At 58.4% G+C, this 14,189-nt stretch overlaps 1 protein-coding gene across 2 annotated transcripts in view; it reads right to left on the bottom strand.

The window, feature by feature from the left end:
• Positions 1–8,252: 8,252 nt before the first annotated feature.
• Positions 8,253–14,189, bottom strand: part of ESPNL (espin like) — a 28,517-nt gene continuing 22,580 nt past the window's right edge. Inside the window, exons 6-10 of one of the 2 annotated variants that reach the window (XM_063101107.1) lie at positions 13,606–13,702; positions 12,750–12,770; positions 12,572–12,681; positions 11,422–11,616; positions 8,253–9,812 (exon numbers count right to left, since the gene is read on the bottom strand). In XM_063101107.1, the coding sequence (XP_062957177.1) occupies positions 8,253–9,812; positions 11,422–11,616; positions 12,572–12,681; positions 12,750–12,770; positions 13,606–13,702 (1,983 nt within the window). Of the gene's footprint in view, positions 9,813–11,421; positions 11,617–12,571; positions 12,685–12,749; positions 12,771–13,587; positions 13,703–14,189 lie in introns of both variants that reach the window. The other variant, XM_063101103.1, reaches the window with a different exon arrangement.

Raw genomic sequence — 14,189 nt, 5'->3', positions numbered from 1 at the left:
CGTGGGGACGGAAGGGTATTTTTAGCTTCTGTCTGCATCAGGAGGGAGGGTGCGTGGTGAAGGCTGGGCGGGGGCGGGAGGGAGTGAGGTGAGGGCTCCCCCCAACCGTCGGCTCTGAAAGCTGCACCAGACATGGCTAGTCATGATGGGCAGCCTGAGGCCTTCGTGTGACTGTGCGTCAGACAGACAGATGCAGGAAGCGTTCCAGCAAGGACGAGCTTTAACCCCTCGCTGTGGCAGCAGGGCTGGCCTCCTCCCCACCTCCATTTCCTCATCTGCTTGATGGGGACAGTGGGAGCCTGTGCTGGGGATGCCGGAGGTGCCGACAGGTGCTGGCTTCTCGATTGTTCCTGATGGTACTGATGTGGCCTCTTGCTCTTTTATCTGGTGGGCAAAACTACTTATGAGTAAATGCAAGGGGCCAGCAAAGTCTTTCAGAGCTTGAGGTCCGTGGTGGTGCTGGGGAAGACTCTGGTGGCAAAAGGAGATGCTCAGGGAGGAGGGGAGGTGCCCCCAGGTGCCTGCCAAGCTGGTGCAGACCTGGAGATCCCAAGACACCTTCCCCTTGGGCTGCCCTGGGGTCTTCATCCCCCGTGAGCACCAGAGACGGCCAAGAAATGGGATCATCTAAAAACACAGCATAGGGGCTCTTGGCCCCCACGCAGCACTTGGTTCGTGGTGACCCCAGAGAGCTCCTTATGACTGCTTCTGAACTGAGATCTGGAACCACAGGCTCTGACCAAGGTTGGGGGATGAGCCCAGGGGACTGAGAAGGGTCTCCGGACATCTCTAATGGCAATGGTCAGAGCAGAGCTTCCCAGCCAAGGGGCTTCAGATGCACAGGAGAGAAGCCCTCAGCCCTCAGCCTGGGTTCCAGGAGGGGCCACTACCCAACAGCCCCTCCTTCCTTTTTTTTAGCCACATGGAAGTGTCAAGTATAGCAGTGACCTCCTGATGCCTGCTAGGGACTGGCTCAATGCTTTTATAGACCAGAGGGGCCAGGTAGCGGCCAGGGTGACAGCCCACACTCCTGGAAGATTAGGTAATTCAAGGTGTTGGGGTGTCCTGACAGCCAGGGCCCGGGACACATAGCACCTGCCCTGCCAGTATAGCTGCTGGTCTGCTGCCTGCTGGGGACATGGCTGGAGATGGAAGCCGAGTCCCACTCCCATGATGTGTGGCCTAGGGAGGAGACCGTCCCCACACAAGCATTGCAGTGATTGATTCAGTCATCCCAAGTTTGCAAGGTGCTTCCATTTGGGTTCCTTATTCCATGCTCCGCTTCCAAGCTCCAGCTCAGCATAGTCCAGCCATAGCCCAATCACAACCCAGTTATAGATCAGCATAGACCAGTCACAGCCCAGCCATAGACCAGCTATAGACCAGCATAGACTAGCCATAGACCAGCCATAGACCAGTCACAGCCTAGACATAGACCAGCATAGACCAGCCATAGACCAGCTATAGACCAGCCATAGACCAGTCACAGCCCAGACATAGACCAGCATAGACCAGCCATAGACCAGCTATAGATGAGCCATAGACCAGCATAGTACAGCCATAGACCAGCTATAGACCAGTCATAGACCAGCCATAGACCAGCATAGACCAGCATAGACCAGCCATAGACCAGCATAGTCCAGCCATAGACCAGCTATAGACCAGCAAAGTCCAGCCATAGACCAGCTATAGACCAGCCATAGACCAGCATAGACTAGCCATAGCCCAGCCATAGACCAGCCATAGACCAGCATAGTCCAGCCATAGACCAGCTATAGACCAGCCATAGACCAGTCACAGCCCAGCCATAGACCAGCCATAGTCCAGCCATAGACCAGCATAGACCAGCAAAGTCCAGCCATAGACCAGCTATAGACCAGCCATAGACCAGCATAGTCCAGCCACAGACCAGCTATAGACCAGCCATAGACCAGTCACAGCCCAGCCATAGTCCAGCCATGGACCAGCATAGTCCAGCCATAGACCAGCCATAGACCAGCATAGACCAGCAAAGTCCAGCCATAGACCAGCTATAGACCAGCCATAGACCAGCATAGTCCAGCCATAGACCAGCCATAGACCAGCATAGACCAGCAAAGTCCAGCCATAGACCAGCTATAGACCAGCCATAGACCAGCATAGTCCAGCCATAGACCAGCCATAGACCAGCCATAGACCAGTCACAGCCCAGACATAGACCAGTATAGACCAGCCATAGACCAGCCATAGACCAGCATAGTCCAGCCATAGTTCAGCTCAGCCCAGCCCAGCCCAGCCCAGTCCAGCCTTGGGCCCTGTCCCTTCCCCTGCCTCTGTTCCACATAGTCCTAGGACTTTTTCACTGGCCTTGGGCATCAGCCTCATGGGGTGGGGAATGCTCATGGATGTCCCCACCTGTCACTGTGTCCAGGACAATCATGGGGAGAGTGCTGGGGAGTGGACCAGAAGTACCAGGTTGGCCCACTGTCCCCGTTTGCAGGCAAACATGAAGGGTTAATGCACTCCCAGCTTGGGCTGGACGAAACGAGGACAGGGGATTCTGATGACAGGCACTGTCACAGGGAGCTGGCTCAGCTTGGGCACAGCCAGTGCTGCGTGCCAAGTGTGGAGGCCTCAGGTCAGACCTCGTGGGGATCTGAGACTCAGCACCTCGAATGCCAGGTCAGTTTGGGACACTCAATACCAGGGACTCAAAATGGATCCTCATCAACAGGTTGCTACTGGGTATCGCAGTGTGTAAAAATACGCTGCTTGTTCTTTTTATGATGATAAAAATAACACACGCTCATTTTGGAAAACACAGAAAAATACAAAGCAGGAAAGTCCACCAGTAAGAGACCGTCGCCATCAACACAGCATCTCTTCCCTACGGTCTTTTACCGTTCTCAGGATCAGAATCGCTGCCCGGACGTGTTGTGACTGCTCTTATCACCTGATCGCATGTCGTGAGCATCTCTGACGTGATCAGTGTTTGAAAATATGATTTTAAACTTAATCTCAACAGGGAGAAATCTCCCTTTACGAAGTTGGAAGTGACTGGATGTCACTATTAATGGGCATTTAGGCTGTTTTCCATTTTTTACCACTATAATGAAGACGGTGTCACCTCTGTGGTTACCCCCCTGAAATAGATCCTGAGCATGGAATCACCAAGTTAAAATGTGCGAGCATCTTTAAAACTGGATGTGCGTGACAGCGGGACCTGCAGCCTGGAGGGACCGGGGCACCTCCTCCCGCCGGGGGAACCGCGTCGCCTCTGCGGGGCCTGGGCCTTCAGGCGGTGCGGCCGGCCCAGTGCGGGACCCCCACACAGTCGGACTGCCCACCCCTCTCTGGGGTCTTGTGGCTTTACTTGTTCACAGCGCCTCCGATTCCATCTGGGACTTATTTGGGGCATGGGGCCTTGTGTGACAAAGACATTTTTTTTTTTTTTTAATTTATTTATTATTATTATTTTTTTAAATTTTATTTTGTCGATATACAATGTGGTTGACTGTTGTGGCCCCTTACCAAAACCTCCCTCCCTCCTCCCTCTCCACCCTCCCATCCAACAATGTCCTTTCTGTTCACTGATCGTGTCAACTTCAAGGAATTGTAGTTGTTATGTCTTCTTCCCCGCCCCCCCCCCCGGTTTTTTTTTTTATGTGTGTGAATTTATTTATTTATTTTTAGCTCCCACCAATAAGTGAGAACATGTGGTATTTCTCTTTCTGTACCTGACTTGTTTCACTTAATATAATTCTCTCAAGGTCCATCCATGTTGTTGCAAATGGCAGTATTTCATTCGTTTTTATAGCTGAGTAGTATTCCATTGTGTAGATGTACCACATTTTCCGTATCCACTCATCTGATGAAGGGCATTTGGGCTGGTTCCAACTCTTGGCTATTGTAAAGAGTGCTGCGATGAACATTGGGGAACAGGTATACCTTCGACTTGATGATTTCCATTCCTCTGGGTATATTCCCAACAGTGGGATAGCTGGGTCATATGGCAGGTCTATCTGCAATTGTTTGAGGAACCTCCATACCATTTTCCATAGAGGCTGCACCATTTTGCAGTCCCACCAACAATGTATGAGAGTTCCTTTTTCTCCGCAACCTCGCCAGCATTTATCGTTCAGAGTCTTTTGGATTTTAGCCATCCTAACTGGGGTTAGATGGTATCTCAATGTGGTTTTGATTTGCATTTCCCGGATGCTGAGTGATGTTGAGCGTTTTTTCATATGTCTGTTGGCCATTTGTATATCTTCCTTAGAGAAATGCCTACTTAGCTCTTTTGCCCATTTTTTAATTGGGTTGCTTGTTTTTTTCTTGTAAAGTTGTTTGAGTTCCTTGTATATTCTGGATATTAATCCTTTGTCAGATGTATATTTTGCAAATATTTTCTCCCACTCTGTTGGTTGTCTTTTAACTCTGTTAATTGTTTCTTTTGCTGTGCAGAAGCTCTTTAGTTTGATATAATCCCATTTGTTTATTTTTCCTTTAGTTGCCCACGCTTTTGGGGTCATATTCATAAAGTCTGTGTCCAGTCCTACTTCCTGAAGTATTTCTCCTATGTTTTCTTTAAGAAGTTTTATTGTTTCAGGGTGTATATTTAACTCTAATCCATTTTGAGTTGACTTTAGTGTATGGTGAGAGGTATGGGTCTAGTTTCATTCTCCTGCACATGGATATCCAGTTCTCCCAGCACCATTTGCTGAAAAGGCAGTCCCTTCCCCAGTGTATAGGCTTGTGTGTGACAAAGGCACCTTTATCTTGGGCCACGTGTTCGGTATGTGAGGAGTCAGCCTTCTCTGCTCTGATCTGTTGATCTGAGTGCCCCTGTTCCTGGGTCGGAACCACCTTGTTTGATAGATTACTGCTCCGTAATCATGATATCTTCATATCTGAAATAGAAGCATCTCATACCTTCTATTTAGATTTATCTTGTTTGTTGTTTTTACTTATTGATGGCCGCACAATGAATTGCCCCATCTAGTGTCTCAGAACCACAGACACGCATTATCTCACACGCTCCCTGCTCTGGGAGCACAGCAGCGGGGCGGTGCTACCTTGGGATGCCTCATCAGCTCACACCAAGGGGACACGGTAGTCACCTGCTGGCCGGCTGGGCGGGAGGGTCTGCTGGGGCAGTGGCCAGGCCTCAGGTCCTCCCCACGCGGGTCTCTCCAAAGGGCTGCTCCCAACATGACAGCCGGCTTCCCCGAGATAGAGAGTGAGTGATGGGGACCGAATGTCTCTCATAACCTGGCCAGAAGTGACATGAGTAGCTTCTGCCCTGGTCTGTGGTACAGTTGGGTGGGGGGCTACCTACTGTGATGACCAGGAGGCGGGAGGGACGGGGGGCTTCTTGGAGGCTGGCCTCCACAGCTGGTCTTGCTCATGTCTTCTTTCAAATGAACTTTAGAGTCGTTAACAAAAAAGAAAGATCCTGACTTTACATTAAACTTATATATTGACATGCGGGAGCTCATGACTTTGCCATGTTTATTCCAGCGTGAGGTAAAGGTGTTTTCACCGCCCTTGGTAGGGTTTCCTGTTTTCTACGTCTTTGTCCTGCACACATTTCTGGGATGTGGGGAGAGGGTTCCCTTCCTCCAGGATGTTTCTCACTCATCAGGAAGCCGCTGGGTTTGCACTTCTGTGTCTGGCCCCCGCACTAAGTCTGCAGCCTCTGGGATGCGTATGTAGTAGGGGCACCAGGGTCCTCAGTGAGTATTTTGCCAATTGCATGACAGATTTATAGGCCCCAAACAGGCCTTAGGGCTATGAGTGTGGCCTTGCCTGGGCCAGCCCTGGCCTACCCCAGAGACACCTGCTCCGTATAGGTGAGCTGCTAGTGCGCTGGGGCTTCCCAGGCTGCTGGGCCTCAGAATCACCTAGAACGTCTATAAAAACCAGCTTTCCCAGCCCCACCCCAGGCTGAGGGGATCAGAGTCCGTGGGGCAGCTCCCCCGGAAACCTGGTGTCTGCAGGAGGGCATTTGGGGTCACCACTGAGCAACCAGCACAGGTATCCTCTCTGTCCCTCCAGTCTCAAGCTAGACCTGAGCCACCACCACGCCCCTGGCCTGCAGCCCATCCTCACCTCAGGTCCTTCTTTTGGGGTGCCCCCTGCTGGCTGTGGTTCAGCTGGGAAACTGAGGCCTCAGGGCTGTGGAGGGGCTTGCCTGAGGCCACAGCGAGTGGGCATGCAACTCTGAGGCCAGACTGTGCGACGCCTGCCCACCTTCTCCTGGCCCCCTCCTTTGTTAAGTCCTGGGAACAACATTGTTCTGCAAGTGGTACGCAAGAGGACTCCAGGACACACCGGTGTGTCCAAACCTTCTGATGCCCCCCACCCAAAGGCTCCCCCCAGACCCACCCTCAGACCTTTGCCCTGTGCCATCCCTGGGCTACAGCAGCGCCTGGTGGACGAGCCCTTGTCTGTCCACATCGGTTTCATGTTGGGGCCAAGAGCCAGATGAAGACATTCAGATGCTGACGGCTGCCTGGAGAAGGCCCTGCTCATCAAAATCGACTCTGAAATTCTGGCTGCAGGCTGGCAAACCCCAGGGCAGAGACCCTTCCCATATAGGACCTCGGTCCACCCTCACCATGACCCCGGGGTGGGCAGCTCAGCACCACACCCCCACTTTGCAGATGAGAAATCGGGAGGCTTGTGGGGCTGAGGACGTTGCCCCAGTGTCTCGGCAGAGCTGAGCTGAGGACCCCTGTGGGCACAGGCAGCTCTCCCAAGGGCCGGTGAACGGCAAGCACCAGAGTGAGGGTCAGCCAGGAATGGGGATCTTTATTTAGCACACGCATGTCCAGTTTCAGCTCCAGCAAGGGTCTTCGGCAGTGCAGGAAGCCAGAGGGGGCCCAGCCACACGACCAGCCCTCGGAAGAACAGGCCCTTGGGGAGAGCCACTGGCTGGCATGGGCCTGGAGCGGGGGCCAGTACGACGTCCCCTCCTGGCCATGCCAGCACCAACTGACTGCCCGATACCACCTCCCCAACACTGCCTGTTGGGGCCATCTGACCGCTACAAGAAAACCCTCCCCCAAATCCCCTGGGGCTCTGGCCCAGTCCTTCCCTGGCCCCACAGCCTGGGCGGTGGTCTATCCTCCTGGCCGCCACCATGCCCAGTCATTCGGGGCTCCCACCCAGCACCAGGTTCACGTGATCCACTGCAGCACCTGGAGGCCCAAGGGCAGAGTCCCTTTCCTTTCCTCTGTCCCACTGCCCAGCACCCCAGGCCCACGTGGATAAGGGGTACCTATGGGTGACATCCAAGTGCCCACATGAAGTGGCCACACCCCATCGAGGTCTGGTTCTTGTGCCCCACCCTGCGTGCTCTCCTCTGGGTCCAGCAGCTCCCCTGTGCCAGTGGGGTGCTGGCCCATTGTGCTCCAAGGACTCCCTTTCAGCTACCCACTTCTGCTGTGGACTTCCTTTATGTCCCTGCTTTCATGGCCCTGCCGTGGCCCAGGTTGTGAGGCCTGGGAGGGGCTGCCCAGCTGGAGGACAGGGCCCACAGACAGCCTTCCTTTGGGGGCAGGTCCTCTGGAGCACCCTGGGTGAGTCATTCGCATGGCAGGGGGTATCTGCATGTGACCAGCGTGCGAGTCAGTGCGGGACCATCTCCCTGACCAGCAGGACTCAGGAGGGCACTCCAGTCTGACAGGAAGGCTCTTGCCCTTTGAATCCTGCCCTCTCCACCCCCAGATCCTTCCCCATCTCACAGAGGGGGAAAGAGAGGCCTGGGGGGTGAAGCAGCATGGCCCAAGGTCACCAGAAGGAACCGAGGCAGGACCAAGGCCTGGGGCTGCTGCCCCAGGCTCAAGTAGGAGGGGGTGGAGGCTCTGCATGTGGCTGAGGCCACCAGCACCAGAAAACCTGAGGGACAGGACACCCAGGTGACTCAGAGCACAGGAAGATGGCAAATGAGGAACAGGCTGGCCTCCCAGGTACCTAGGGATGACAAGGCACAGGGACCTGGGCTGGGACGGCAAGCCGCCTAACTTCAGGGCCAACTGAGGGAGGCTTCCTGGACTTGGTGGTGAGAAGGACTCTGAGGCTGAGCCCCCACGCAGGGGAGAAGCACGCCCGGCTGCGGAGTGGGAGGAATGGAGGCTGGCTGTGCATGCTGTGTGCCTGCCAGCCCTGGCCAGGCTCACCTGGCCACCAGCGGCCATGAGAAAGGAATAAAGAAGAGAAGACCCAAACCAGCCCCCCGAAACCCCACTCCAGAAGGCAGCTGCCAGTCCTGGTCACTCTCCAAAGTTGAACATCTCAGCTTCTTTCTCCTTCCAGAAGGCAAAGCTCCGGTTGATGTAGCCACAGATGTCCTCACTGTTGAAGCTGCCCCGCTGGGAGCCAGGCCCCAGCCGCCGGGCTGCGGGATCGGGGCCACTGCTGGGGACGGTGGCATGCGGCAGGGGCCCGAGAGGGGTCAGGCCTGACTTGCGGCCGGGCTCCGTGTCCCAGGCGGGGCCCCGGCTGGAGCCGAAGAAGCGGGCTTTGATGTCCTCGAAGCCGTCAGTCCAGGCACGGCAGCCGGCGGCCACCTCGTCGGTCACAGCCTTGTGAAAGGCCCGCACGGCCTCCCAGCCGTGGGCGCCCAGGTGCTCGAAGACCTCGAAGCAGAGCAGGTGGCGCATCTTGCGCTCCTCTGCCGGCAGCTCGCACTCCAGGAGCTGGAAGTAGCCCAGCATGAAGAGGTCCAGCGAGAGGCTGCCATAGGGCACGGGGGCCCCGCTCACGTGCGGCAGGAACTGCTCGGGGGACAGGGGCCCGCGGGGCCGCCGGCTCAGCCGCCGCAGCTGCCGGGCCGGCACGTGCGCCATGATGGCCTTCCACTTGCCCAGCAGGTGCGTGACAACGCTCCTCTGCTGCCACAGGTGGCCGAGCCGGGGGCCCTGTCCCCAGGGCCCGGCGCGGTGGGCCTCTGGGGTCCTGCAGGCCGCCGTCTTGAGGGCCGGCGAGCAGGCTGACTTCTTCCAGTGGCCGAGGAAGAGCATGACGATGCGCTCCTTGCGCAGGCTGGCCGGGTCCAGGCCGGGCAGGGCGCCCGCCTCCGACGGGGCCTCCTCGCAGCTGATGCCCGAGTCGCTGGCCTCCTCGGCGTCGCCTGGTCTGGGCCCCCCTGCGGTCGGGCCACCACGGGGCTGTGGCGGGGCTGGCCAGCAGCCACGCAGGCACCGGCCGGGCTGGGCACCCGGCTCACAGGGGCCCGGGGGTGGGGTGCAGGGGTGGCCGGGGGCCGACTCGAAGTGGCCGCGCAGCGCCTGCACGGACACCCCCCACTCCTGGATCTCGCGCTGGGCCTCGCTCCAAGGGGTGCTGGCCGGGGCCTCTTTGCCATCCTGTGGGGACCGGGAGGCTGGCTTCTCCTCGCCCTGCACCAGCCCGTTCATGCCCTTCAGCAGCAGGGACATGCTGCGCACCAGGCGGGAGATGTGTGTGCACCAGAAGGGCAGGGGCTGCCCGCCCGGCGCGGCCTTCATGGCCGGTGAGGGGCCCTCGGACTGGGCCGCCGGGGCAGTGGTCCCCTCGCCGTCCAGCCCGGGTGCCTGGGGCAGGAAGTGGCTGTTGACGGTGATGCTGACCAGGGGCTTGGGCAGCAGGGCCTGCAGCTCAGCTGCCAGCCGACCCAGCTCGCTCTCGTACTCCTGGCAGCGGCGCCGGAGCTGCAGGTCTGCGATCTGCTTCTCCAGGTACACCAGGTCGTCCTCAGTCAGCAGCTCCCCAAAGGGGCCCAGGATGGCCTGGTGGGTCTGCGAGTACCGCCAGGCTGCCTGCTCCGTGAGGCCCGAGCTCCCACTGTCATCCTGGGCACAGGAAGGGCAGGGTCAGCAGGGCTCACACTGTGCACCGCAGTGGGCAGAGGGCACGTTCCTGCCAGACACCAAGCTCCCTGGGGGTGGCCCTTGTGTGGACTTGGGAAGTGAACCAGGTGGCTGGCCAGTCCCAGTCCAGAGTTTCAGACTCAGGGAGGGCCCTGTTTCCCCCTCACAAGAGGTGGCGGCGCCTCTGCTCTACCTGGCTTCCCGTGTCTTCCTGATCTCCCTGACATGTCCTCAGTGTTCAATCCTCAGAGTCCTCCTGCCTCTTCCCACCAACTCTGGAGCTTCTCTGTCTGCTCTGCCCACCCCCCAGCCCTGCCTTACCCTGCCATGGGATAAACATCAGCTGTCCTGTGCAGTGTCCAGATCACAAGGGTCTGGTTCAGGAACCCCCAGCCTTTGCCAGGCTGAGGCCCAGCCAGTAACCCCAAGCCCCCTTAACCTGCTCACTCTCCAATTCCTGGACTTCTCAGCATCTCTGCAGAGTCTTGAGCCCTGTCCCCAGGTAAGACTTGAGGGGCTCCTGGCTCTGGCAGAAGGCCCTGCCCACCCCTGACTCACCCTCCCCTCAACCCATGGGCTCCTGGCCCCAACTGGCAAGCACAGGCTGAGCCACCAGGCCAGCACTGTCCAGCAGTTCTGTGACAAGAGAGACTTGTGGTGTGTCATGCAGTAGCCATCAGCCACTGTGGCTACAGAATGAACTGTGGGAGCAGGATTTCTACTTTTACACTGAATTCTGAGCACTGGGAATAGCTGCACGTGGCCAGCATCAGCGTACTGGGCGGCCCAGCTCTAGACCGAGGGCCGCAGAGCATATCATTCGACGGAACTGCAGGCCTCCAGGGTCGCATTCTAGAACTCCTGCCCACACAGCAGCCAGAGGCAGCCTGTTGAAACCCACGGCAAATCACAGCCGTCTCTGCTCGGACTCTCCAGGTTCCACAGAGGCCTTACGGGATCCCACAGTAGCTGCCAGTCTCCTGCCCACCACTCTGTCATCCACTCCACTCCAGCCGTCCGAGCCCCTCCTGTCCCTCCGCTGGGCCAGCCCACTCACACCTCGGCAACTGCGCTCCCGCTGTTTCCTCTGCCCAGAATGTGCTCGTCCCAACTTCCACGGAGCTCCCCCACTTCCTTCTGGCCCCTGCTCAAGGTCCTCTTCCCAGAGAGGGCGCTCCTGAGCAGCCCCCAATGCTGCTTGGCTTTTTGATCTGTGCCCCTCCCCAACCCACACCTGAGTGCACCTGCCCACCTACCAACTGGCTAGACACCCGCTAGAGTCTATGTGCCAGCAGGGCAGGGTTTGCCCCCTCACTGCCTAGAACAGTGCTAGGCACAAGGCAGGCGTGGGACACATATCCACTTAAAGGAAGAATCCACGGGACCCGCACCTCTAAAGCAGACGAAGGGCGCTGCTCAGAGCCCTCTGATCTGGTTCAACACCACCGGCTGGCGGAAGAGAAAGCGGAGGCCACAGAGGGTCTTGGATTCCGGGTCTGGTCTGGGGCACCCCACCTTCCACTTCCACCTGCCTGGACGAGGCCTCCTGCCCCTCTCCCACCCCTCTCCCCTCCCCCACCCCTCTCCCCACCTGGACCTCGGGCACGTGGTCTGAGCCCAGGCGCGCCTGCAGCTGCCGCACCATCACCTGCCGCTTCCACTCGGGGATGGGCCGGCCGCGCTCGTCCTGCGTGGGCACCAGCCCGTCCAGGTCGCCTGAGGGCAGCCCGTCCAACTGCAGCGTGGCCAGGCTGTCCGAGGCATCCCCCACTGCCATGTCAGCCCCCTGTGCAGATGGGGGTGGGTCACACATGCCCCTAGGGGACCCAGGCCCCAAGCAGAGATCTGCCAGGGGTGGCCACAGCTGCAAATAGGGGGTCCCAGGAGAAGGGGCAGTGGGGACCACAGAGAGCACCACCCTCCCACAGCCCCAGCCTGATAAGTGTGACCCGTGGTGTCCCCTGTGGGTCCCAGGTGTGCTCTTGTGGGGGACAGATGGGTGAGAAAGGCAACCAGAGATTCGTCCCCTTCTCTGTATATGCCCTAGGAGAGGTTGCCCAGAGCATGCCACATCCTTGGGCAAACTCATTCTGGGAACAGCTACACAGACAAAGTCTAGCGGTCAATTCTGCCCTGTGGGACTTGTCAGAGCCTTTAAAGTGCTACTGTAACTCTCCAAGGACAGGTATGTGGCATTTCCAAACTCGCACAGAACATCTCGGGGCTGAGAATTCCCAGGACCCATTCAGGGATCGGCTGGGCTGGATTTCTAAGGGCCTGGTGCCCAGAAAGAGGGAAGGTAACAGGGAGCAGGCCTTCTCCAGCCTGTCCTGGGCTGGCTGGGAGCCCCGAGGAGGACAACAGCGCACCAGGTCCGCCCTCGCCACGGATAGTGGTTTCCAAGGGAGGCATGGAGTACCCTGAGTTCAGAGGTCGGGGAGAGGGGCTTGGGCTGCAGGACTCTCTGGGATGACAGAGAAGGGTCCCCATGTTTTCTATAATGGGGTGATGAGCTGCTGTTGTTCTGAAATTCCCGACTCCTCAGAACTCAAGGTGTCCTCGAGAGACACCCAGAATTATCCCAGGCAGTGGCCTAGTGTCCACCCTTCAAGGAAGGGCCCGACCGCTCCGGAGGGACGTGGCCTGGGCCCACCTAAGAGAACAGAGTGAGAGGCTGCCTGGCTTTGCGGGGTTGGCTGGGGTCCCTTGGGAGACAGGGACTTGGAGGGTGGTGGACGCACCGAGGAGGTGGCCACGGCACTGGTGGTGACCCGTGGGGTGGCTGCGCAGGTCATCTGTTCCCTTGGGACAGGCTGGTCAGGCTGGCTGGGCCAGGCTGGGCTGAGAGACGCTGCTGCTGATGAAAAGCGGGAGCTGGAGTCAGAGGGGCTTCCGGAAAGGAACAAGGAATAGAAACACCCGGCCTCGGAGACCCTGGACCTGGGGACAGAACCATCCTCCTGAAATAGCACAGGACTTGGAGCCGAAGTCCTCTCTCCAGGGTGTCAGTGGGCCGCCCCACGCCCGGCTGATTGGAGAGCCTGCGTTTCACCCCCTCCCCCCGTGCCGTGGCCCACCCGGAGCTAGGAAGGGCAGGAGGCCTGGAGGGAGGTCCAGGCACCTAATGCAGCCCCGTCAGACCCCAAAGTTTGTCCTCTCACTGCCCCCACGCCCCCCGCCCCACTCCAATCACACACACCAGTGCCACAGTCCGAGTCAGACACACGGCTGCATCACACGCACACGCACACGCAGATGCACACGCAGATGCACACGCAGATGCACACTTAGACACGTGACCACGTAACCACAGCACGTCCCTCAGGCCGACATCACCGTCACTGTATGTGGCACCTCTGACACTTTTTGTGCTACCCCATTCCACTTCAGTGTGATAAATGCTGGTCACAGTCCCCTATTGGGTGGTGTCCTGCAGTCTGAGGACTGTTGCTCTGCACCGTGGGCCTGTGCATGCCCGGCCTGCTGGAGTCTCAGAGAGCAGCAGCGGTCCAGAGGGGCCTGGCCCCCACCGACCCTGCCTGGACCTACCTTGGACACATCACTGTGATTACACATGCCCGTTTTAAAAAGAAAACCGGGAAGAAGTTGGCAGGGAGGGGAATTGGAGGGGGTGGCCTTGTGGCCCAGGTGCCTGGAGTCAGCTCCCGCCACGCAGAAGGACCTCAGAGGTGAGGCCAACTGCATCCATGCCCATCATTCACGCCCAGGCCCGCCCTCCCTGGAGACGTGTACTCACGGGTGGGGCTCCTGAGACCCGCGCCCCCTCTTCTTCCATCCTCCAGGGCGTGCCTTGCGGCTGACAGTGGGGGAGGGGGGAACGGCGGTGGTGGGGGTGTCATAAGGAGTGGCACCTGGGGGTGGACAGGCCTGGTCAGCAGGAGGCCCCATGGTCCTTGACTCAGACTCCTCCCAGCTCTACCCGGTGGGGGTGGGGGCATCCAGCAGGCGAGCGTGGGGGGGCCTGTGCACCTCAGAGAAGATCTTGGACCAGGTAAGACTGTGCAGGAGTGAGGGCTGGTGCCTCCACGCTGGGTGACTGGCCCCCTAAACACCCCCAGAACTCCTGTCTGAGTGCCACCACTCACTGTGCCCCCACCCTGACTCCCCCCGGGCCACCGGCACCGGGCAAACCCCTCGCCCACCCCAGTCTCAAGGCTTGGCTCACGGGCTCCCCCTGGAGGCAGCTTAACTCTGGGGCTCTAGAGCTGGGTTAGGGCCTCAGGTACAGCGTGTGCTCACCTTTCTTTGGCCTTACAAAGATGTGTGCACACACATGCGCATACACATGCGCACACACACGTGCTTGCACACCATGACCCCCGACTGTCCCTGACTTCT

This window comes from Cynocephalus volans, chromosome 1, assembly GCF_027409185.1.
Source record: "Cynocephalus volans isolate mCynVol1 chromosome 1, mCynVol1.pri, whole genome shotgun sequence".
Taxonomy (NCBI): domain Eukaryota; kingdom Metazoa; phylum Chordata; class Mammalia; order Dermoptera; family Cynocephalidae; genus Cynocephalus; species Cynocephalus volans.
Note: the sequence above shows the minus strand (reverse complement) of the source record. Positions and strands in the feature narration are given on the sequence as shown.